The sequence below is a fragment of the Girardinichthys multiradiatus genome, chromosome 13 (assembly GCF_021462225.1).
Source record: "Girardinichthys multiradiatus isolate DD_20200921_A chromosome 13, DD_fGirMul_XY1, whole genome shotgun sequence".
Classification (NCBI taxonomy): Eukaryota; Metazoa; Chordata; class Actinopteri; order Cyprinodontiformes; family Goodeidae; genus Girardinichthys; species Girardinichthys multiradiatus.
Genome location: NC_061806.1, coordinates 33,827,434 through 33,853,643, shown reverse-complemented (window position 1 = coordinate 33,853,643; position 26,210 = coordinate 33,827,434). Strand labels below are relative to the sequence as shown.

Genomic DNA, 26,210 nt, shown 5'->3' with positions numbered 1-26,210 from the left:
GAAGTTTATGGATGTACTCACATAAAGCTAGTTTTTGTTAAATAAAAATACATATATTTTACATTTATTTTATTCTAATTGTACAGAATCATTTCACAAGTATACGTCAGATAGCGTGCTCGGTTAATAAAAATATGAATAGCTTTTTCATTGCTGGTATCGGGAAGCGGAACGATAGTTTTGTTTCTGTGTGTTTTTGTTTTCCTGTCTTACACTATACGTTAGCATAAATTCGCCGCAATGGCGGCTGCTTCTGTTGAACCTGTTTCCGACGTAAACACAACAGGAAACCCAACACAAATTACCATGGCGTATCTACGAGACGAGGTGACAGTTTATTTTTGTATTGTGGGAGTAAAAACAGTTCAATATTAAACAGAGTTCCGGGTAATAATCGCATCCTGTTAGCATGCAAAAACTGGCTTCAAACGGTCTTGTCAAATTGTGGACCACCTAGTTGAGTGATAAGATGTTAGTATTAACGACTAACAGTCGATCTGTTGAATTAAAATCACAAAGACTTTTGTAAAAGCATAGATTTATTTGTTTGTAACATGTCTACGTGTTTTTAAAGTAGCTGTGGCTGCAGCTTAATTCATAAAGTGTTATATTCTTATATTCTATTTCAGTATTCTGGCATGTCAGAAGTACTAATGAGAATCAGAATGAGAAATATATTCAGTGTAAAAGTAGTGCCGCAACCAAACCAATCAATGGCCGAGAGGCATAATAAACCACATCCGATACAACCCACCTCAAGTGTACAATTGAATGCGTTGCGCATCAACTGGAGATTTTCACTGTGATACATACACGTGTTATGTGCTATACTTTGAATACCTTGTACTACACTAAATGAGATGAACCCCTATAGACGTCTTAAGTAGTTATTTCTTTATTTTTCTCCAGAAGACTGGAGACATCACTAACCTCAACTTGGGAGAACTGGACCTGACCACTGATGAGTTCATCTTGGATGAAGTGGACAGTAAGACACTAGTTTATTGTTATATAGTTTATTGTTGTTTAGCTCACATGGCTAAAAATGTGGTGATTCATGTTCATAGTTCAGCACCTTATCCTTCTGAAATAAGTTTATAGTCCCAATATTAACTAGTTTCTGTTCATTTATCTTTTTTATGAAATAGTATTTAATGTGTAGATCATTACATAATTTGTCAGTAAACATATTAATTATGTCATCACCAAACATTTGCAGCCTGGTCTTTGTTTAATTCTCCTCTTTCTTTGGTCACACAAACTGTATTGTATTTTGCCAAACTCTCAAAAAAGATTTAGCTGAAATTAGGTCATTAAGAGTGTTTTTTAAATGAGGCCATTCTTAACTACTTCAAGGTTGGTGTTGCGCTTTTAAGAAACCCTGATTCTTTTTATGTATGTCAGCTGACAAAATTGTAACTCACATAATTTAAAGACAACATAATGTTTCTTTCATTTAATTCTTTTGTTTTATTTCAGCATTTTCTCCGCCCAGAAAAAAACAACTCATAAAACCAAAGCGAACAAAGGATGTAGATTGAGGCAATTCTTATTTTACCTACCCCTTATCCAATTGTCTTTTAAAACAGATCTGCTACATTTCATATTGACAGGACAAAATTAAGATAGCAATAGTTTTGTCAGTTGATGATTTACACATTCTATATAAAATAATGAATCAAATAATGAAATAAGTAAATGAAAAACAAATATCATCATTGAAATGTATGCCTCACCTTTGTATGATTTAATTACAGCTCTTTTCAATAGGAATGAGAAGTTCTGCAAAGTTTTGCATGTGTTCAATTCACCATTTAATAAATTCCACAAAAAATCTGTTCTAATTGTTGCTTTCAAAGACATACAATTTCCTCTTATTTTGTCTGATCTGGAACAACTTCTGGACACAGCTTGGAAGCTCACTTTTTCGAAGATCTACCCTTCTCGTATTAAACCTCTTTCATGATGTATAAAGTTTCACATTCAAAGGTATCCTCAAGTTAGGAGGAAGTTCTTGCTTGGGAGAGGCTATTTGATCTAACATTTCTGCAAGACTTTGTATTATTAATTATTACTTCTTCCTCCTGTAGTTCATATTCAGGCCAACCTAGAAGATGATCTTGTGAAGGAAGCGCTTAAAACGGTAAAATCATCTTTATACGAACTTACAATGGAGGGCTGTTTATCAAATATACAATACTAATTAAATGTTTGCACACACCTGGATATATATTTTACTGATTTCTCAACTGTAGAGACTGGAAACCTGTTTTTGTTAGGGTTAAAAAGAAATGACTTCTCTACTTGACTATGAACTCTGTATTTTGATTAGGTTGCACACAAGAGAAAAAATATAATTGTTTCTCAGTAGCTTTCAGTTTGCGGTTGCATTATTTTGAAATAATTTCTTGCTGGGCCTTCTTTCGAGACTGCTTGGACCAGAATGTATTCTTTTTCACAAACCAGATAAGTGAGATATTATCCTTGATGTATATGCACTGCTCACATGTAATCTCATCAGGTCTATAGGCCTGTAGATATATTGTTGTACACTGAGGTATTTTTTTCCATACTGCTAAATGAATGTGTTCACATATATTTGGGATTCCCCTGAATGTTGAGCAGCCAAAAAGCACCAGGTCTGAAAAGCTTTCTTCCCATTTTAATTTATTTTTACCGTGATATTTATTACTAAAGCTGCACAGCAATAAAGACAATCTCTTGAAGAATAGAAAGTAATGTTAAAATGGTAAAAGCAAGGTTAAAATGTTGTTACTTGAAGCCAAGTATAAACATGTTTTCCAATTGATCCTCTATTGTATTAGTTTCATTCTTCTGTTCGTGTCTATTTAGGGCGTTGACCTCCGTCAGTATTCCAAGCAAGTGGAGGCGGAGCTGCAGAGGATCGAACAGGCCTCCATCAAGGACTGTATCCTTCACAGCTTATATGTTACATATTGCATCAATATCGTTCTTACTTAAAGCAAGGTATAGGCAGATGTGTATCTGTGAATTTTCTGTTTATACACAGCCAAAATAAAGGCATTTATTAGGAAATTGCTGATTTACTCAGACAAAATTTAGTTTAGCTTACCTGTTTATCTTTTTTATGCTCAAATCAGTTAAAAACTATTTCCCTGTACTGTTGCTATGATTCGTTCTGATGTATATGTTAATTTTACAATTAATAAGCTGAACTTTTATTGTGTTGTACTTTAAATTCTTGTGAGACTTGGAATTATTTTATTTGTCCCTTCAACAACAGCGAAATTCCATCCTGAGCATTTTGATATTAGACATTAAGGAAAGTCAAAACATTGCTCTTCTGCACAACCAGATCACTGCCTGTGACTCCATATTGGAGGTAAGACCAGATGTCCTCATAGTTACCTAATGGAATTCAGGTTAATATAAAGCACTTATTCACAATAAATCTAACAGAAAATGTTGTCTTTATTTTGTGTTAGCTAAAATCAGTGTTCTTGATTTACACTGCACAATCTAGATTTTTATTAGGTTGTATCTTTTCGTTATTATCAGCGTATGGAAGGTATGCTGAGTGGCTTTCAGAGCGACCTTTCCTCCATCAGCAGCGAGATCCAGACCCTGCAGCAGCAGTCGGTCAGTATGAACGTCCGACTGAAGAACAGGCAGGCTGTTCGCAGCCACCTCAGCCAGCTGGTGGATGAGCTGGTGGTGCCCGGAGTCATGATCTCGTAAGTTTAAAAACTTAAAGAGTACAACTTAAACGTGTGGGGATCTACGACGCATTTTATTCCTGTTTTGAATTCATCCAGACATCAGCATCTAAAATAAAGGTTGTTTTTTTTGTTGATTCAAGAGAGATCCTACTTTCTAAAATCATGACAAACTTAGAATGAAAAGCCATTTATTGTGAGGTGCTTGAGGTTGTCCTCTGTCATTGCAGCACCATCCTGGAAAGTCCAGTGACGGAGCAGGAGTTTCTCGAGCAGCTTCATGAGCTCAACACAAAGATCAACTTTGCCAAAGAGCTGAGCTTCAGAGAGACGTTGGCCTGCTCTGACATCCAGGACATTATTGACCGCCTCAAACTCAAGGTCAGTCACAGAGAGCGAAAGGAAACCTGTTTTTTGTTCATGTTGAATTTTTAGTAGAAACTGAATCACAAAAGCCTCATTGCATTATGATGTGAACTGCAAGGTCAGCAGAAACCGAACCTTATTGCTTCCCTTTACATAGCAAGGAATTCAGTCATTTTATGTTCAAATTGTTATCAGTTCTTGTTTTACATGCAGCTACATAAGGAAACACTTGTTTCAGTATAAAGTAATCTATGTAAAATGATTCTTAACTCATTTGTCAGAAGGTGGGCAGTTCAAAATAAGCTTTTGGAGCCTATATGAGATTACCTATGTTTGTACAAGTTGAACTCCAGTAAGATTCAAGTGAATTAGCCACCACTGTGAACTTTCTCCTCCTTAGGCGGTCTCAAAGATCAGAGAGTTCATTCTTCAGAAAATCTACTCCTTCAGGAAACCAATGACAAACTATCAGATCCCACAGAACACTCTGCTGAAATACAGGTGTGTACTTTTCTACATTAGGGTTGCTTTTAAAAAGGATCATTCCAAATTTACACAAGAATAAAACCGTCAAAGCAGCTAAAATGTCTACATTGGAAACTTTTATTTTTAGAGTTAGTTTTGTTAGAAAGTGTAAAAGAAAGACTACATTCTTCCTTTATTTCTTTCATATTGTAAAACTGGGCAAAAAAGACTCAGGGTTGTTCTTCTGTTTGTCCTGTATAGATTTTTCTATCAGTTTCTTTTGGCTAATGAAAGATCCATTGCCAAGGAGATCAGGGATGAGTATGTGGACACTATGAGCAAGATCTACTACAGTTACTTCAAGTCCTACAGCGGCCGGCTTCTGAAAGTGCAGGTCAGTGGTGTGTGTGTGTGTGTGTGTGATGTGACCTCTACAAGCTCCTCCCTGTTTCATCTCATTTTAGCTTTGTTACACCACATGTCCCAGACTGTCAGGATGTGGTGGGGGTGGGGACACCTGTAGGCTTTTGTGCTGAGGTTTTGTTCTTTTTTTCTGCTCTCAATTTAGATCTTTTTTTTCTGTCCTGTTTCAGTATGAGGAGGTAGCAGACAAAGACGACCTGATGGGAGTGGAAGATACAGCTAAGAAAGATATCCTTTAAAATCTGTCTTTATCCTCATTAGCCACCTTACTAAAAATTAAATAGTGAAATTAAATTGAAAGAAACATAAACATCTTTTCTTTAAAGTAATTCAAGTTGCATTAAGATGTTTCTTTCAGAAATGTTTATAGAAACTTTTGAGTTGAGAGTTTCAATTTCATGCAGCTAAAATGATCAGCCTCTGTTTGGGAAAACGCATTAAAAAAATCTTCTAACCCTTTCTCCATCACTCCCCGGGAGTTGCACAAAGAAACTAGAACTAAAACCCTGATCCTACAAATCCCAGACACCCCAGTCACCTTTTAAAAATTAGGTTGTTTGATAAAAGTGATCTTGTGCTGCATTTTTGTACATTTACTAGCGATGCCATCATTTATGGAAGACATATTACACTGCCCTGCAGTGTTTGCTAGTTAAGTTTTAAACGGCTCAATGAAATAAGCCCAACAAAAAGCAGCAGAGAGTGACTGTTTGCAGTGTTGTAATTGTTAAAAAGATGCTGCATAAAGAGAAAATGTTATCAATAAAACATTATTTTAATTAAAGATGTCCAGAATATGGTCCTGTATTTTATATTGAGGGTTTTATTAAATTTATGCTAACAGTTTTCCTCTCAAGTGACCAAGTGTCCATGTGAATGTTGTCAGCAAATATAACAACTTTCAAAATTTAAAAATCAATTGGTTTGGAAAGGTGTTTCCATCAGGAAAACTCTCATTAAGTAAATTACAACAAATGTCAATTAGACATAGGAAAGCAGTCAGGTCATGTGACGTACAGATGTTCAATTGAACGCTCCTTGACTTTCAGCTTCAGGTTTCTTCTCTAAACCGTCTTTAAAGAGCAGGAACACCATCTTCACTGTGGGCCAGAGGGGGGCCATACTGAGTCCTGCAGAGCTAGAAGGGCCCATCCTGGTTCCCCATACAGCTCAGAGAGGAGACAGCAGGGTAAGCGCACCTTTAAAATTACAATCTAAATGGGAAAAAAAGACTCTATTCACACCTTGTGAAATTATTCATGGTGCCCAAATGTGAGTCAGTAATGCTGGCAGCATTATAAGAGGTGACAGACCAATGGTACAGTAATATAAAGTGTAAAACTTGAATTGTTCCTCTACATGCATATGCCTCATTCTCCAACAAATGTAACGTTTTTAATTTAATCTTTTTATCAAAGGGATAACTGACCATAAATACATTCTAATATTGTAACACACAATCTGAAAGAAAAGTTTATTAAAGGAACATAAGTTAAAAAGAACAAAACAAAAAAATAGATTTTTAAGTAGAGACCTGGGATGGTATCTAAACATTAGTGATTTTACATAGTTTCCATTTCTTGTTGTTAAGTCTACAAAACATTTGACTAATCAGTGTCAAAAAGACTGCAATCATTCCTCTGAATTGATATAATAATCTCTGTTCTCCAGTATCCATATGAGACGTTGTTCCGCAGCCAGCACTATGCCCTGTTGGACAACGGCTGCAGAGAATACCTCTTCCTGTGTGACTTCTTCATGGTGGCTGGAAACTCGGCCCTCGATCTCTTCTACTGCATAATGGGGAAAACTCTCAGCATGTTCCTGGTATGGACATCTCTTTTTTTTTTTTTTACTGTCGCATGTTCTTAGATTTCATCATTTTTTTGAATTTCTTTAAATGGAAAAAAATAACTGAATCCATATTTTCTGATGAAGAACAAGATATTTTTTCTTTGAATGCATTAAAATCCAAGCAAGAGGAAAAGTATTTATTGATTAGTTTATTTTCTGACTAAGCAATTACCTGGTAACTACAAGATACACATTTCCTGCCATGCTATTTTACCCAAACTGTTTAGCTAATGCATCAATTAGTGTTTTTCTCATGTAAGCCTAATTTACAAAAAAGGAAACCATAGCTTAATAATGTATGAGCTGCAGCAGAAATTTAATCTTCTGGTGCCTATTTCCAGCATTCATTGGGTGAGAGGCAGGGCGCACCCTGGATAGATCTCCAGTCCATCGCTAGGCAACACAAAGACACCGGACAAACAACTATGCACACACCCACACTTAGGGGCAATTTAGATTATTCAATTGACCTGTCAGTCATTGTTTTAGACTGTAGGAGGAAGCTGGAGTACCCGGAGAGAACCCATGCATGCACTGGGAGGACATGCAAACGCCATCCAGAAAGACAAACCCAGAACCTTCTTGTTGCAAGGCAACGGTGCCACCAACTGCACCACCCTGCAGCCTATGCCTAATACACTATAAACACCTAAAGCTTTCGTGATCCTGCCATCCTGTTCTCTGTGTCTGTCTGCAGAAGAGCATGTCCACCTACGTGTCAGACTGCTACGACAGCATCGCTATCTTTCTCTGCATCCACATCATCCTCAGATTCAGAGCCATCACTGCCAAGAGGACCATCCCTGCTCTGGACAAGTCAGTTTCACACTAAAAGGATTGAAATGCTTTATTTATTTTTTTGTATGCCCTTAAAAGTAACTCTTGCATGAACGAGTAGAGCAAGACACTTATGATTTTGATAATATTTGTATTTCTGCACTGCAGTCCAGATAAGTAATTATTGTTTCATTTTTAGTCTAAAACCCCTGTATATGACTCAGAGTAAACAAGTCTTTTGCCACAGACAGCTGTAAACACACATCAATGAGTTAAACTCTATTACAGTTCAAGCTAACAGAACATATGTGCTGTAGATGAATTTAAACTGAAATGACTGATTAATACTGTTGAAAAAAATGCAAACAGTTCAAAGTGTTTAGTACACTCCCTCCACAAAACTCAATCCAGAAGTTGCTGTTAAATGATGAAGTCGTTCCTCCTGACCGGGCTGTTTTTCTAGAACAAATCTCTACTCTGGTCATTTGTTTTTAACCTGGTAAATGCAGTGGAAACACAGTGGAGTAATAATGCCCCCACCAACCTTTCCAGCCCCAACCCCTGACAACTACCCTTGTTTCTAGAAGGTTCCTGTTGGAGATATCAGAGCTAATCTAACGTAAGCATTCAGTAGTTAGATGCCTGGTTCTTAGAGGTTTAGTCTCAAGTGACTGTGCCAACACAGCAACACCTAGAGTCACCTGAGAATGATTGACTTTTTGATTGTTTCTCAGGTACTGGGAGGCTGTGCTGGAGCTGCTGTGGCCGAGGTTTGAACTCATTCTGGAGATGAACATCCAGAGCATCAGAAACACAGACCCTCAGAAACTGGGAGTTCTGGACACCAGACCACACTACGTATGTGTCCGCACACAATGACCACTGCTTGTGTCTTTAATCACAGTGGGCCAGTTGCATTTTTTACAATTACAGCTTGTCACACCAGGCTTGTTCTGGTAAAGTTCAAACACTTTGCTAAAGTATCATAAGTGGAAATAAATTTAAATATAATCAAAAAAAAGTATTTGTTTCAGTAATTGGATTCAAAAAGTGAAATTCTGAGTTTAACAGTTGTATGGAAGACAGTCACTGACCCCCTCTAGGGAGAGGTTAAGCCACAAAAGGCTAAAAAAGCTGGTTGTTCATAGTGCTGTATCCAACCATATTAATGCAAAGTTGGGTGGAAGGAAAATGTATAGTAAAAAAGGTTCATGATGCAATTTAATCCCTTGTTTATGCAAACAATAAAACATGAGTGACCACATTAATGATTGACTAAAGACAGGAGTGAATTTCTGACTCATGAATATGCAAACAATTTTAAAATGACGATGATTTTGAAAAGAACAAATGCTACATCTTGGCAAAAATCCAGATTTCCTGAATAAGCACTGTTGTAGCCATTAAACTAGATATTACTTATTGCAACTGCCCCAGTGGGTCAGTATTCAACAAACTAAATTTTACCACATACAGCAGATGGTAAGAATCAAAGTGAGTTTATGTCTGCTGATTTCAGATCACTCGGCGGTATGCAGAGTTCTCCTCTGCGATTGTGAGCATCAACCAAACATTTCCTAATGAGAGGACCAATGCTCTGCTGGCACAGCTGCAGGTAACAGCTGTATAATGATACAGTGTGTATCTGTTTCAGTTTGATGTGGTAAGGATAAAGAGTGCAGAGCAATGTGAGCAAAAAGGTTCAGAATTGAACATTTCCAAGAAATATTTGTAAATTAAAAATGTCATCATTGTGGTTGTTTACCAGGTTTTCACAATGGAGTAAAACCAAAAGCAAGTTTTTATCTAACTGCCCTCAACCTGTTTACAGGTTGAGGTTGAAAACTTTGTGCTGAAAATGGCTGCAGAATTTCCCTCCAGGAGAGACCAACTCATCTTCCTCATCAACAACTACGACATGTTGCTCAGTGTCCTGATGGTGAGTACCGCTCATTTTGAGTGTGTGTATGTGTGCCTGTAAATGACTTTTGTACATTAATGTGCTTGAATGATTTACAGTACAACAAAGGTTCTGTATAAAATTTTCCATAATTTCAGAATTTGAATGTAAAACAAATCTCATCTTTTGTGTAGGAATATTTCTAATATTTGTTTTAATTAAGACTTTTGGCTGCTGATTGGTTTGTTGTTGTTTCCTAACCCGTCCAGGAGAGGGCAGCAGATGATAGTAAAGAGGTTGAAAGTTTTCAACAGCTGCTCCTTGCTAGAACACAGGTAAATTCTGATCATATTTTTATCTTGATACACATTTAAATGAAAATTCATAATTATATTTTTCTATAGTTAACAATTATAATTTAAAGAATCCATACAAATATTTCAATAAGTGAATATTTAGTTACACCTTTTTTTTTTTTAACTGACACATTTAATTGATTATTTTTGCCATTTTTTGGATTTTCTAGCGGTATAATTTATACATTTTTTATGAATGTATTTTTTTTGCTATACAGTTTTTTTATAGCAATGTAAAACGTTTAGAAAAAAGAATGACATAAATGTTCTGTATTAAAATACGGAAAGCTCTGGTGTGAAGAGAATGTACACTTTTCTTAGGTTTAAGATGTTAGTAAGAAAACAAAAAGATTCAGACAAAACATCTATGAACATAACCTTCAAAGTAGCACATTTTGTGGAGTCCAGAAGGGGATAGTACCAGAATCAGAAATGCCTTTACTACCAGGTTTGTGCAGACAAACAAGGAATTTGACTCCAGTACAGGTCCTTCTCAAAATATTAGCATATTGTGATAAAGTTCATTATTTTCCATAATGTCATGATGAAAATTTAACATTCATATATTTTAGATTCATTGCACACTAACTGAAATATTTCAGGTCTTTCATTGTCTTAATACGGATGATTTTGGCATACAGCTCATGAAAACCCAAAATTCCTATCTCACAAAATTAGCATATTTCATCCGACCAATAAAAGAAAAGTGTTTTTAATACAAAAAACGTCAACCTTCAAATAATCATGTACAGTTATGCACTCAATACTTGGTCGGGAATCCTTTTGCAGAAATGACTGCTTCAATGCGGCGTGGCATGGAGGCAATCAGCCTGTGGCACTGCTGAGGTCTTATGGAGGCCCAGGATGCTTCGATAGCGGCCTTTAGCTCATCCAGAGTGTTGGGTCTTGAGTCTCTCAACGTTCTCTTCACAATATCCCACAGATTCTCTATGGGGTTCAGGTCAGGAGAGTTGGCAGGCCAATTGAGCACAGTGATACCATGGTCAGTAAACCATTTACCAGTGGTTTTGGCACTGTGAGCAGGTGCCAGGTCGTGCTGAAAAATGAAATCTTCATCTCCATAAAGCTTTTCAGCAGATGGAAGCATGAAGTGCTCCAAAATCTCCTGATAGCTAGCTGCATTGACCCTGCCCTTGATAAAACACAGTGGACCAACACCAGCAGCTGACACAGCACCCCAGACCATCACTGACTGTGGGTACTTGACACTGGACTTCTGGCATTTTGGCATTTCCTTCTCCCCAGTCTTCCTCCAGACTCTGGCACCTTGATTTCCGAATGACATGCAGAATTTGCTTTCATCCGAAAAAAGTACTTTGGACCACTGAGCAACAGTCCAGTGCTGCTTCTCTGTAGCCCAGGTCAGGCGCTTCTGCCGCTGTTTCTGGTTCAAAAGTGGCTTGACCTGGGGAATGCGGCACCTGTAGCCCATTTCCTGCACACGCCTGTGCACGGTGGCTCTGGATGTTTCTACTCCAGACTCAGTCCACTGCTTCCGCAGGTCCCCCAAGGTCTGGAATCGGCCCTTCTCCACAATCTTCCTCAGGGTCCGGTCACCTCTTCTCGTTGTGCAGCGTTTTCTGCCACACTTTTTCCTTCCCACAGACTTCCCACTGAGGTGCCTTGATACAGCACTCTGGGAACAGCCTATTTGTTCAGAAATTTCTTTCTGTGTCTTACCCTCTTGCTTGAGGGTGTCAATAGTGGCCTTCTGGACAGCAGTCAGGTCGGCAGTCTTACCCATGATTGGGGTTTTGAGTGATGAACCAGGCTGGGAGTTTTAAAGGCCTCAGGAATCTTTTGCAGGTGTTTAGAGTTAACTCGTTGATTCAGATGATTAGGTTCATAGCTCGTTTAGAGACCCTTTTAATGATATGCTAATTTTGTGAGATAGGAATTTTGGGTTTTCATGAGTTGTATGCTAAAATCATCCGTATTAAGACAATAAAAGACCTGAAATATTTCAGTTAGTGTGCAATGAATCTAAAATATATGAATGTTAAATTTTCATCATGACATTATGGAAAATAATGAACTTTATCAATATATGCTAATTTTTTGAGAAGGACCTGTACACTTTGCTCTCAGTGAAGATTTTTTTTTCAATATAAATAAAAAATATTATGTACCTTTAAAATGTTCATCTATACATCAGTGACTTTGCAGTAAAGATAATGTGAGATCAGTCCAAGAATGCATTTGTGTTGTTCTGGAACTCTGACTGTCAAGTCTTAATCAGAGCCTGGGGGAAGAAACTGTCTCTGTGGCGACTGGTTTTAGCAGACAGCGCTCTGTAGCGCCGACCTGAAGGTAAAAGCCTAAAGAGTTAGTGTGCAGGGTGTGTGGGGTCTGCAGAGATTCTAGCTGCCCTTTTCCTGACCCTAAACCTGTTTATGTCCTGGATAGAGGGAAGGTCATCCCTGATGATTCTCTCTGCAGACCTGTTTACTGCAGTCTGGATCTGTCCTGTTTTGTGGATGAGCCAAACCACACTGAGATAGACAAAGACGAGAAAGACTGAATGATGGCAGTGTAGAAGATGACCAGCAGCTCCCCTGGAAGGTTGTACTTTTTGAGTTGCCTCAGGAAGCACAGTCTCTGCCGGGCCTTCTTCTGAACATTGTCTATGAGTGAGGACCATTGCAGGTTTCGGGAAATGGTGGCTCCTGGGAACCAGAAGTGGTCCACAGCAGATACAATGCTGTTGAGGATGGTGAGGGGGTTGTGTGGGGGGTGGTGTTTTCCGAAAGTCCACAATCATCTCCACAGTCTTGAGTGGGTTAAGTCCAAGGAGGTTCTGACCACAACAGTGTACCACCTGATCCACCTCCTCCTGTCTGTATGCAGACTCATCACCGTCCTGGATCAGTCTAATAAAAGTGGTGTCATCTGCAAACTTCAGGAGCTTTACAGACGGGTCCGCTGAGATGCAGTCATTTGTGTAGAGGGAGAAGAGGAGTGGGGAGAGAACACACCCCTGGGGGGCACCGGTGCTTACTAATCTTGTTCTGGAGAAGATGCTCCCCAGTCTCTAACATATCTGTCTATTTGTAAGAGTATACAGTACATTCAGATTAAATCTTTGTTTTTATATTTTGTTGTTGTTGATCTCAAGTTGTATTTCTCCAGAACACAATGAGAGCCATTATCCACAAATAAAGAAAACATGGGACAGTCATAAAACTTCTCAGTTGTGTCCAGCCTACCAAAATTGACTCCTCTAGGTTACAAAAGAACCTAGAACCACATCTAAAGTACTGCAGACCTCACTTGCCTCAGTTAAGGTAAATGTCCAGGATTAAACATTGAAGAAGAAACTGGGCAAAACCTGCATCCTTGTAAAGAAAAGAAAAGACAGAAAAAAAACCACTGCTGACCAAAAGCAACACAAAGGCCCATCTCACATTTATCAAAAACATCTAATCCATCCCTAGACCTTTGTGGGGAAATATTCTGTGGATTGATGAGACAAATAGACACTTTTTTCGAGGTGTGTGTCCTTGTTACATCTGATGTAAAACTAACACAGCATTTCAGAAAAGCAACATAATACCTGCAGCTATACATGGTGGTCGTATCATGATGCTCCCAGGCTGCTTTGCTGCTTCAGGACATGGATTACCTTCTGAAATCCTGAAAGAGAATATCCAGCCATCAATTCTCAATCCTAAACTGAAGCCCACATGAATTATGTAGCAGGACGAAGACCCAAAGGACACAAGCAAGTCTTCAGTCTTGAAAATTCTCCAATACTGTTGAATTAGAGCAAGAGTGGAGCATAATTTCTCCCAATCGATCTAAAAGACTAACTGGCAGTTATCACAAAGACTTAAGGTGGCACAACCACTTTATTTCCTTTAATGAAAGAAATCATCATTTAAAAAGACCATTTTGGTTTTACTCAGTTTATCGTTGTCTGTTTTTTTTTTAATTAGCTTGATCTGAAACTTTAAAATGTGACAAAAAAAGCGAGAAACAAGATTACCGTGGGGAAAGGGCTAAATACTTTTTCACAGCACTGTATAACACAAGAAGTGAGCTTCGAGCTAGTTTCTTGTAATAAATCCTTCTCTTCAAACAGCTTGATTATTAAAGGTTCTTTTCTACTTCTCCTCCTTCTCCACCTCACAGGAGTTCATTGAGGAGATTCTGTCCCCTCCTTTCGGAGGGATGATTGCGTTTGTGAAAGAGGCCGAGGCACTAATGGAGAAAGGGCAGCTAGACCGACTGAAGAATGAAGAAGGTGAGAGAAAAGCTGTAGCACACCGACTTGATCTGAAGAGCTGATGGTGGAACAGGAAAAAGCCTCACTCTCAGAAAAGACTGCTCTGTATGAGGAGACTTTATGGTGGATGTTGTAAATGTTTCATGAAAATGAGGACCTACTTATTTCTGCAGATGCTAAAACTGAACTATGCAGTTTTAATGTTGAATAGATTTAGTGTCGATTTTGTTCTTTGGGACTCACCCAAAGTTTAGATCATTTCTGGTGTTAATTGTTTACAAGCATTGATAATGCATCTATTATACAAGCATAGCTTACTTAGATTATTTCCTATTTTAGGAGTCTTCTTGTAGTTTTTCGTGTTTCAAATAACTTCACATTAGGGATTGCCAAAGATTGCAGCATCCTACTCTCACATTCTTGTTGTAAACATGAACGTTACATCCACGTAACGTTCTTGTTACGTTCAGCCTGTTCAAGGCTGAAATTGCTTTCATTTCAGCCTTCAGTTTTGTTTTACCGGGCAACGAGCCACTTCCTTCTTTAGCTTTCCACTGTCCGTGCAGTTTTTATTTCTTATTTGTCCGGATCTGTAGAGGCAAAACTTCGGCTTTTCACTTCTTGTGCATTGTGTTGTCAACCACCGAGTTTCCCTTCACAACCTCATACATTTTTCCTTTTGTTTCTGATACAAATGAAACCAGACAGGAAGTAGGTCAAATCAGAAACCAGAGAATGCACAGAAACCTAAGCACAATGTCATCATTTATCCTGTAAGACGAACAGAGAAGGAATAAAAAGTTTACAATGCATAATGTGAATTTTTGTGTGCAGCACGGATCACTCAGCTGGTCCGAGGGTTTTCCAGCACTTGGAAGCAGTCGGTGGAGTCGATGAGTCAAGATGTCATGAGGTCCTTCACTAACTTCAAAAACGGAACCAGCATCATACAGGTGAGCGGCTCAGCAGGTGTGTTGTCCAAACAAGCACCGCAGTCTGCTTCCTCTAGTGCTGCATGTTCAGCATGATCAGTTATGTTCACCAAAACGGTTTTTATTTACTACATGCCAGAATAATAAGAGGCAGATTGTTTGGAGAGGTTTTTATTGGTTTCTTTAAAATCTGACATTTACATATACTCACGGGTTTGTAAACGTCTGACATGTTCATTTTAAATATCTGCATTTTAAGGCAAAATCTCAAACATACAACTTTCCAGTGTGACATCATGGAAAATATCGAAAGAAATCAACCAATGTACGAAGAAGAGAATTGTTGACCTCAGTGAGGCTGGTTTATGCTTGGTTGAACTTTCCGGATGACTACAGGTGCAAACAATTGTACACAGGATAGGCATATCCAGCCATTAAGCTGTTCAGGAAGGAGAAAGGTTTTAAATCCCAAAAGTTAATGCGTTTTGATATGAAATGTGCATACTAGATCAAACACGAAAGAAAAAATGAAAACAAGAAGATGCTGGCTGAAGCTGGTAGGAGAGCGTCATTATCCACAATGAAACAAGTCCTACACTGAGGTAGAAGCTATTAGAGCAATAAGAAAAGCCAAAGTATAGTTTGCAAGTGCACTCAGGGACAAAGACATGTCCTGCAGTCTGGTGAAGCTAGAATTTGAAGTGTGTGACTGTATTGATCATTGCTACAATTGGATGGGAGGATACCTGCAAGCCTGCTGTTGAATGGGACTGGTGCACTCTACAAAATGGCATCATGGGAAAACAAAATTATGCAGAAATATTGAAAGTTGAGGACCACAAAATCATTGATTTGGAGTTGTTTTTATAAAGGCCACATCTCAGTCTTATAGATAATTATTGAACAGTTGGATTTATTGCCAGAAAGTGAAAATAAAACGATTGTGTCTTTTTTTATACAGTTTATGTAGATATCATGTTTCAGCTGTACCACCAATATGATAAGATGAAGATCTAAGGGGGCTTTTGTGCTTTTTGTCTTGTTAACTAGGGTGTCCTTGTTACTCAGAAGAAAGAAAAGGTTGGAAAGACAAAAACTAGTCTAAACCTCTTTTTACTGAAAGCCAATTATTCTTCCATAATATGCTGAATTTGCTTAAATGTCAAAGAACAAATATGAGGTATGAGTAATATCTCCCGTTCATTTATTGTTTCCATAGACAATGAGAGAAATGATAAGTTGAAACACTTAATAAGAATACAAATATGACAAAAGATCAAGCACCCACCGTTTTTCATGTAGGAGGAAACAAGCGCTGCACAAAGTCATGTGGCAAACTTATAAACTCATGCTTTTTATCCTGCCCCTGCAGGGCGCTCTGACTCAACTCATCCAATACTACCATGGCTTCCACAAGATCCTAAACCAGCCGACGTTTCGCAGCCTGGCCGTCCGCTCCGAGCTCATCAACCTCCACCATCTCATGGTCGAGGTGAAGAAGCACAAACCCAACTTTTAATAAGTTGACTTGTTCAACGTGGAAGGGTCGCAGAGACGTTAAGCCACAACCTGAAAGATGATCCTTCTAAACTCACTTCGTCACGACTCTTTCAGACTCACTGACGTCTGAAAGCCCTCGCTCTTTTTTGTTTCTTTCCACTTCTGGAACCGGTTGCATCACAGATTAGAGAAGAGGTGGTTTCATCTCTACATCTGACTGTTCATCATTGAGCTTTAGGCATATATCCTTGTGGTGAAACCACAGAACACACATTATGTATCTGCGAACCTGAAGACTTTAACCCCATTATTCTCATATCACCAAAATTGACAATTGACTATACAACTTGGGTGTGGACATTGCGTACATCACAGTACAAACAAAAACTGATATAAACATTAACTACCAATATTTTGGTCAACCAGTTGCTAAATCTATACATTAAAATGATCTTCTAAAAAGAAAAAAAAAATAGAAATTATCTTCTAGATTTAGACTACAGGTGAAAATAACCTTAGTGTGTTTTTCCCACTATTTGTTAAAAAATGTGTACAAAATATTGGGGTGCAATCATGAAGCATTGAAAAAAACTTTACTGTGACAGCAAGTGGATATCTTCTTAGCTGATATTCCCAATTCAGTAGTTTTGTGGACATGTGTGAAGGAAGGTGTGTTCTCTCTCAAGAAGAACCTTAAGCTTACTTTCCCGAGATAGAGAAAACACTTACATTCATTCGTCATTTATAACACTGCACTAAGTACAGAGAGGTTCTTGCATATTGCTTGAAAAACTGATCTAAGTGACGCTGACCCTAAAATTAGGTCCACTTTTCTTCATGTAAACGAACCTCATTTTTACACTGAAAATAAAAGTCAAAGAGCATTTCTCAACACTGCGGGCTGACTTCATATCTGTGTTTATCGGTCTCAACCTTTTGAGTGTCACATCCTAAAAGCATTCATCTTTAGAAAAACCGAGCTGCAAACCTTTTTTCAGGTTAGCAGATTAATTTACTGAGGCTCTTGGTCAGTTAAACCTTCACACGTGTCCTCATTTCGTCCCAGCCTGCTCTCATTGCATACTGGTAAACGACATATTTAGTACCTATCGTGTATCAGTTTATTTCTCTTGATGAATAAGACATTTCTCCAAACCCACATGTAATTTAACCATAAATTATTTTCTAAAGATTTGATATTGCAGCCCATTTTTATTGATTGTGGTTCTGATCCCCCCATGAGCCAGTTGTCTCTTATAAATTGAATGGAAAAACTAGTTGGGTTAAAAGAAAAAGCAAAAGTACCAAAAAAATTGCAGAGGGTCAAAATTACCAGTAGCCATTTACTAAACCGGATTTGTTGAGAAAAAGGCGATATTTTAGAAGATGCGTTTCATTTCAGTGTGAAGGAAGTCCCTGACAGAAAGCTTCTTCAGGCTGCTGCATGCTTTTGTTCGGCTCTACAGAGTTCTTTGTGTTGCATTTATTCCTGTGAACATGTGTTTGAAAACATTCCCATGTAAACTAATATTCTGAAGAGTTAAAATGAATAATTAAAGAACAAAAGTTGGTTTTCTTTGCATTCTTTATTGGTAGAAATAAATAAGAAACTTGTTACTTGTTTAACCCCTATAGTATCACAAGATGTCACAACCACATGGTTCTAATCCACTTTAACTTTCAAAGATTTTTCAAGAAGTTTTCTACACAGCTTTGAGGGAAAAACGCAAAGAACTCATCGGTTTTAGTCCTTTTTGTTTGACTTTTTTTGACAGTTTAAAAAAAACGTTTTTAAACACACACATTGAAATGTTGAAATACTGAAGTCACATTTTTAGAACATTCTTTTAAAAATTGCAGTCCCTGCAACTGTGTTGGAGGTTTTAGATGCAGTCAATCTCAATGCAGTTGGGATTATACATATTCATTCACACAACTGGTTGCTTGAATTTTCATAACTAGGTCAAATCAATTTCCAGTTTAATTTTGGTTTGTTAAAAGTGGGAAATGGTGGAAGTTGGCGGTGCGTCACCAGTGATCTTTTTATGTGAAATGGGCTGAGAACAGAACACAGATTTTTAAAACAGGAAAGCAACAAGGTGTAAAAAAATAAAGAAGTTTAGGGGAACACTTTTAGATTTTTTTTTTTTTACACCTTCTCGGACAGAACACACACGCCTTCTGCTCTCAGGTTTCACAAGAAAGAAAACTGGTGATGCACTGCCCCTGAAGGCCCTTTCCCCTGTAAATAAACTCGTACTCAGCGGACCATTCGACACTCAAACATGAAGATGATTAGGAGGTTCATACAATAGAGTTCACATAAAATGTTGATCTTTCTGAGGTTCGTAGTTACAGCCATAGAAGACAGTTTTGTTCTTAGCCCCTCTCAGACTATCCAGTAGCTTCAGCCTCTGGGACCAGCTAGTCTGTGTTTTTAATTAACAAAGATTCTAACTTATTTACCCTAGGTAAGATATTAACTGCTTATAACTTTGTGACAAAACCACACTTCAAAACATCTGAACTATCCCTTCAAATGATGAACCTGTGTTGTGACTACCATTTTTAGAAAACTAGTAAAGTTTCTTACTTTGATTAATCAAAATTAAGTCCTATTTGATTACAGACAGTTTTTGTTTAACAGACTGATGGGAGAAAAAAGCCAAAACACCTTTTTAAAAGCTACATGAAGGGTAATATTAAATATGTAGATGGAAAAGGAGCTCCCGCTATTTCTAACTGCCATAAAAACTGTGAACCATTTAACTAGTATGGAAACAATGACTCAAGCAGCTCAATAGTATTTTGCAAGCAGTGGTTCACAGAACGTTGTAACTGTCACCATCAGCCTTTTCTTTTTAAGTCTGGCTGAATCATTTGCAAATAAGGTTAAGATGAGTTAGAAGATAATTAATACACGTTTGTGCTGCTAGATGGTGAAGAATAATATATAAGCTGTAGGACATCTGTATTTTACACATTAAATAAACTGATGCATCAACCTGCAGTCTGTATGCATCTTTACAAGTTGGTTGGCAGTTGTGATGTAGATTTTAGTGTTGCTTACTTAACCTGGAGCTTTTTGTTGTAGAAGCTCTCACATGGTTAACTGGAGAGATTGCTTTATGAAGTATAAAGCTGAAGGGACCATCATAAATAAGGAATATTTTCCACCGTTGTTCTTCTAAATGAGATCTCTAACACATTAGCAAATCCTCAATTCGAAATACACACAATAACATATTTTAAATGTTGAGTTTTAGAAATGGAACATGGCTACCAATCAAACTGCCAACTTTCAGGACTACAATCATGGCCAGCAAAGCAAACCTTGTTGATTAAGCTACAAATTTCACTTGTTGTTTTGCAGTTATACTGAGACCCGGCCACTTAGCACACACATATACAGGGTCAAACTGTTGAAATCCACTCCGTTTGCTGGTCATAATGTGCAAAATTCTGCATATTCTGGATATTTTTTAGACAGTTACTCTGCAGAAGAATGTCTCAGTGAAGATGAAGAACTTGGAAACATGAGAGCAGAACAGACATGAGGAGAAGAGCTGAGCAGCTGCTTGTAGGAGCAGCATCTGAAAAGACGAGAGCAGAGACAATTTGTTATTTTAGGTCAAAGTGCTTTCTTTCACAGTTTTATTTTATCTCAATCTTTTTTAGCGTAGTTACAAACAAAAACGGTCTCCATCATGCATAACTTATGTATATGTGTGTGTGAACATATTTTGGCATTTGACATTGAGACATACGAACGATAAAATAAACAATTAACTACCATCAGTCAGTCATTTTCTACCGCTTATTCCATAGTGGGTCACGGGGGAGCTGGTGCCTATATCTCCAGCAGTCTATGGGTGAGAGGCAGGGTACACCCATGGACAGGTTGCCAGTCCATCGCAGGGCAACACACAAACAACCATGCACACACACACTCATACACCTAAGGGAAATTTAGAGTTACCAATTAACCTAACAGGCATGTCTTTGGACTGTGGGAGGAAGCCGGAGTACCCGGTGAGAACCCACACATGCACGGGGAGAACATGCAAACTCCATGCAGAAAGACCCCCAGCCGGGGGTTGAAACCAGGACCTTCTTGCTGCAAGGCAACAGTGCTACCAACTGCGCCACCGTGCAGCCTCCACACAGAAGTTATTATATAAATAAAAAAAATGATGGTAGTAAACCGGGCTGCACGGTGGCGCAGTTGGTAGCACTGTTGCCTTGCAGCAAGAAGGTCCTGGTTTCAACCCCCAGCTGGGGGTCTTTCTGCATGGAGTTTGCATGTTCTCCCCGTGCATGTGTGGGTTCTCACCGGGTACTCCGGCTTCCTCCCACAGTCCAAAGACATGCCTGTTAGGTTAATTGGTCACTCTAAAATTGACCTTAGGTGTATGAATGAGTGTGTGCATGGTTGTTTGTGTGTTGCCCTGCGATGGACTGACAACCTGTCCAGGTTGTACCCCGCCTCCCGCCCAAAGACTGCTGGAAATAGGCACCAGCTTCCCCGCGACCCACTATGGAAGAAGCGGTATAAAAAATGACTGACTGACTTCTGTATGAGGACAGTTGGAGTGGCTCGGAAACAAGGGCAAGATTACGTTTGTTGTTCTAACATTTCAAAAGTTAGTTTGACTGTTTTGCTTTCTGAAGTCACATATTCTCACCTGCTGTAATTTTTTCATGCCCCTGATGGATTCTGAAGGATGAGGTGTTTTCTGCAGGCAAGAATAAAGAATATGGGAATGATTATGATGCAAACACTGCTCAAGATGAACTATATGAAAATGCATACTTATAATACACAAGTTATATGTATGGTCATTTAATCTGATTAAAATAATTTATTAACACTAACAGTGCCGTACAGTTTCTGGTAGTGAGGCTTGACTGTTCCTTTCTAAGTTTTAAGAAGCTAAAACAAGAAAAACAGCTTTTGTTTCAACTTTGTAAATTTTACAGCATGAGCCTGTGCTCTCACCTTCTACGTAGAGCTGCATGGTGCTGACGGAGAGGTCGTTCTCATCCAAAACTTTGTATATTCCTTCATCTGAGCTTCGTAGATTCTTTATTGTTAACTGCTCAAACTGCGGATGTTTTTCCAGACGTTCAGTGTTTTCGTCCCCCCTCTTCCACAGGCTCTCCCACACTGAACTGTTCCTGGTACAACATGACAAAATATTCATATTAAAAAGAGTTTATGACAAAATGGGGTTTTTTGGTGGGTGCAACATTCTTTGAGGTCACAACACTGAAAGTGCTTAGCAACACATGCGCTGTTGTGTAGGAACAAAACCAAATAATACTACTGCCACTGTGTCTGCCATGTATCATGAAACCAAAAACCAAAACAAACACACGAGGTGTGCCAAGCAGGTTTTCCTGTTTACAGATTTTCAGTTTTCTTTGGGATCTGACTTTCTGATTACGATTTCGAAAGGCTAACCATAACCCTAACCCAATATTCAGATTTTTATGTACTTGCCCTATTGATCACTGATCTGAGCCGATCAAGGAAGAATTGGCTGATTCCAATCTCTGGCCGACTGGTGCATCTCTAAAACACACTTTAGGTATTTACATTACATGTTCTAAGGACTGGTTTATCTTGTACACAACTATGAAGTATGGACTCTAGCTTGATATAATGAAAATTATTATGAGATATTTGGGTTTAATTAGAAATTAAGATCTAATATTTTAGCAGGCTGTACTGTGGAAACCTGATATGAAATAGTATTTTAGGATGCCTATTGCTATTTTACGTAGCAAGGCATGTTGTCTGTTGAGGACCAGGAACAGAAAAACATGGCCAAATAAATTACGACTAAATGAAAACCAAGAAGGCCAAACCAATTGGTGTTTGTTTAGAAACAATAAATTGATGTTTCTACCTGCTCTGGAAGACCACTGCAAATGAGTGGGAGGTGTAGAGCTCCAAATCCAGGTCTTCACCTGGCTTATGAGACTGCTGGGATTTGTGGTCTGAAAAGGCAAAAACAACAAAAATCACATCAAGTGACAATGACAAAATATCAACGAAAGACATTAGTTTCACAGCAACAAAGTTGAGAGACATCTCACTATTTACGAAAAGACCAAGATAAAAACAGTGCTTGTTACTTTTTAAAAGTTGATGATTTTAAAGAAATCAAAGCTGCTAATTCTAGAGCAGGAAAAACATCAAATGTGCTGCAGTTTTATTGATAAGAGATGCTAGTTGTGACGCTGTCTTCTAAGAGCTGTGATTGGTTGTTAAAAGAAAACAAACATAAAAAACCAAATCCACTCCTAGTAATCAATGGAGGGAAATTAACCAATGATACAATTTAGACTGGATTCAGAAATGTGTAAATTATGATAAAACTTATACGCAAAAATAAATATATATATATATATATTTATATATATATTTATTTAGTTTTTTATATATATATATATATATATATATATATACATATATACTTGCATTTTTCCTATTTTTTTTTTTCAAAATTTGTTTTTGAAAGCATATTAGTCTGTATGTGTGAAATTAATTCTGTATTATATTGTTTGTAGTTTTGTTTACTTTTTATTAATGTTTCTTTTTTATTGTTATTATTTTTTTCTATGTCCTAATATTGGCTTTCTAGAGATGCGCCGTTAATCTGTCTTGCCGCTTAAACTATTTAATTTCCCCATAGGGGGATGAAAAAGTTGATCTAATCTTTATATTAATAATTGTATGACTGTCATAGGACTTTAGGTGCTCACTGTTTGGGGAGTGGATTGCTGCACGATCGAGCCAGTAGCTTTTTATTAATTCGCTGTTATTCACTGTTCTGAGAATATTTCTCTTTTCTCTCGGTCTTTCCACCATCAAACCCAGCTTAAGACTCTTTTAGGCTCACTAAAGTCCTCCCAACGACTCTTAACATTTCCTCACTTTAGGACTCTCTTGAGTCCTAAGATGTTTCTAGAATGATTGTTATCTTACCGAGGGAACATTCTAAAAAAAATCTTAGAATTTGAGAAATTCTAAGATTTTTCTTAGAATGATGTCACTATTTTGAATACGGGTGCATAAATGTTATGTTAAATGAACAAGTGATGTTAAAAATTCAATTCAATTCAAAAATACTTTATTAATCCCAGAGGGAAATTAAATGTTGTAGCTCATTATGAAGGTTTCTGAGAACATAATAGGAGAAGCCGTCAAAAATCTCCATATTACTTTTATGTTTAAAACAAATTTATAAGTTTAAAATATTCTGTTATGGAGAAAACATGTGAAATAAGAGAAAGACATAAATAGTGTGGAAAGTTAAAAGCATCCCTCCTAATCCCATACTAACCTGTCACAGACAATTTGACACTTTGAATGAAGACCCGGCTACCTTTGGACCTCACTCCATCCACCACTATGAAGCTCTCGTATCTCCCTGTGTCTCCGATCTGAACATCCTTGATGATCAACGAACAATCCCCGGAGCTGAGTTTCTCCAGGGGCACCTCCACTCGGCCCTCAAACTCTGCTGCCTGCCACTTGTCCTCTCCGAGCTGCTCGAACACGGTGTGTGGCGGAGACATCCACTGGATGTGGCAGGCGGATGGGGTCATCTCTTTCTGGGAGCCCTTCCAGCTGCAGGGAAGAACCACCTGGCTCCCCACCATGGATATGATGGGTACTGGGTGGGCACCGAAGGGCAGGGGAAAAGAGTCTGAAGGCCAGAAGGAATTTTCAGTAGGTGTTTCATACTTGGTGTCATTTATTTTTATTAAGGATATTCAAAGCAGAGAACCTAAACATGTTTCAAATGATGCTGTATTTTCACATCAAATGTGGCCTTTATATATATATATATATATTTTTTTTTTTTTGACAGTAGGGAGACAGGAAAGAGGGGTAGAGAGAAGGGGAGACATTCGGCAAATGTCGCCAGGTCCGGACTCGAACCCGGGACGGCCGCTTTGAGGATTGTAGCCTCTGTATAAACCCCCCTATAAAAACAAATAGGTGTAAGCTGAATAGTAATAGTAACTAAATACTACACCTGAAATAAGACTTCATTGGTTTATAATATGTTTCATTGGGCATTTCACAGCCCTGATTTTGTTGTTGTTCTTGTCAGTTCTTAGCTAACATTTCTGGGAATCTAGTATTGCTTCTGCCTAATACCAAACCCTGATTAGCCTGAGGTAATAGGCATTGCTGATGTCTGTTTAAAAACAATCATCATAAAACAATCCTTTAATTCAACCATAAGTCACAGGAGGGTACTCACCAACTAAATTACCAGTAAGGAAACACTGTAGATATAGGAATAACCTAAAACCCACACAAACAGAAAGAAAGAAAAATATTAAATAACGTAAGAAGCTGTAACATAAACATATTCGTTTTCAGTTTATCGTGCATTTTATTGTGTTTTGTAAATAAGTACAAAGAAAACTGAATTAAATTAAAAAGCACAACATGGATTACAGTATATTTCAATATAATGTATTGCAATAAAAAGTAATAACTAAAATGTACACTGGCCCTTTGTCTACTTCATATACACCTATGTCTAAAATATATAAATAAAAGTAAAACTATTATTATTATTATTATTTATTTAGTCATTTTTAGTCATTTTTAACAGCAGATATGAGAAGTCTATCTATAAATATTATTTTGCATTAATTAATAAATGTAATACAATTCTGATAAAAACACGTATTCACTGTAGTGTCCAAATCTTATAGCTGTTTTTTGCATCTATTTTTGACAACTCATTTTCATGTACTTCAATGTAAAAATGAGCCAAACATGAGAAATGAAACTAACAGTGGGTTCATACACATGAGATAAGGATGTGATATGTTAATAATGCATTGCTTAGGTTTCACGCCAGAGCTTTCGGCTTCCTCTGAAACGAAACTTATAACTGCGCCGCTCTGCAGTCAGCAGAGGTGCCTTAATATAATGCAGTACGTGGCTTTGCTGTTTATGTTCAGAATATATGCCCTTCTCTGAATAACTGCACGCAAATTTATGCTATATTTTATGCAGCAAAAAGCAAGCTTATTAGGAATCAAAAAAGGCGTAAACAAACATGTTTTTGCAAACTGTCAGTTACAAAAATATAAATAAATAAAATGCATGTCTTACCAAAGTAGCATTAGGACCTTTTCCATTGTGTTCACTTTTTGGGAATTTAGGTGACTCTTCATCACCGTCCTCCTCTGCTGCTGGTACGAGTCTCTGCTCCTCTCAGCTGATATCCACTTTAAAAGTCAGGGCTGACCTAAGTTTCGATTTCCTGTTTGCCAAAATAAAAGCATCAAAAATACTCGCTTCCAATAGTGAAGTTATTTAGTTAAATATACTGTTTTCAGATGTTTTTGTTTGTTTGTTTTTTTTAACCTAAAAATGGTCGTGTACGCATTTATAGTCTATATTTATATTTATTTTCCGTAATTTATGTGAAATTTTATTCATTGTTAATTCCAAAATTTACATCAAAAATACTCTAAATTTGATTTGACTGGGCCAGATTTATTTATTTTTATTTAGAAGAAATAAACTATATAAATTAACACACTTCTGTAAAAACTATATGTAAAAATGAAAAACTAAGCAAGAGAGAGAGAGAGAGTTTCTACAAGTCTTGCAGAAACTTAGCCTTCCCTGCAGAAATGAAAGTTATTTTT

The 26,210-nt window shown here is 37.7% G+C and overlaps 2 protein-coding genes across 3 annotated transcripts; one reads left to right on the top strand and one right to left on the bottom strand.

The window, feature by feature from the left end:
* The first annotated feature begins 174 nt into the window (after window positions 1–174).
* On the top strand, window positions 175–18,088 carry vps52 (VPS52 subunit of GARP complex). 2 transcript variants are annotated; one of them, XM_047384467.1, is made up of 20 exons: window positions 175–327; window positions 910–988; window positions 2,091–2,143; window positions 2,854–2,929; window positions 3,297–3,364; window positions 3,541–3,716; window positions 3,929–4,079; window positions 4,465–4,565; window positions 4,791–4,923; window positions 5,123–5,180; window positions 6,008–6,141; window positions 6,624–6,779; window positions 7,504–7,622; window positions 8,318–8,441; window positions 9,103–9,198; window positions 9,415–9,522; window positions 9,753–9,818; window positions 13,992–14,103; window positions 14,920–15,038; window positions 16,390–18,088. In XM_047384467.1, the coding sequence occupies exons 1-20, from the start codon at window positions 241–243 to the stop codon at window positions 16,534–16,536; spliced, it is 2,163 nt and encodes a 720-aa protein (XP_047240423.1). In that variant the 5' UTR covers window positions 175–240; the 3' UTR covers window positions 16,537–18,088. The 2 variants fall into 2 exon arrangements, with proteins under 2 accessions (XP_047240423.1, XP_047240424.1); XM_047384468.1 differs by having other exon boundaries at window positions 179–327; window positions 913–988.
* On the bottom strand, window positions 18,085–25,786 carry lgals17 (galectin 17). Its single transcript, XM_047384471.1, has 7 exons — window positions 25,669–25,786; window positions 24,800–24,843; window positions 23,870–24,235; window positions 22,430–22,520; window positions 21,517–21,695; window positions 21,203–21,253; window positions 18,085–20,110 (listed from the first exon to the last, which is right to left on the bottom strand). Exons 1-7 carry the CDS (start codon window positions 25,728–25,730, stop codon window positions 20,028–20,030), a joined length of 876 nt encoding a protein of 291 aa, XP_047240427.1. The 5' UTR covers window positions 25,731–25,786; the 3' UTR covers window positions 18,085–20,027.
* Between the last annotated feature and the right edge of the window lie 424 nt (window positions 25,787–26,210).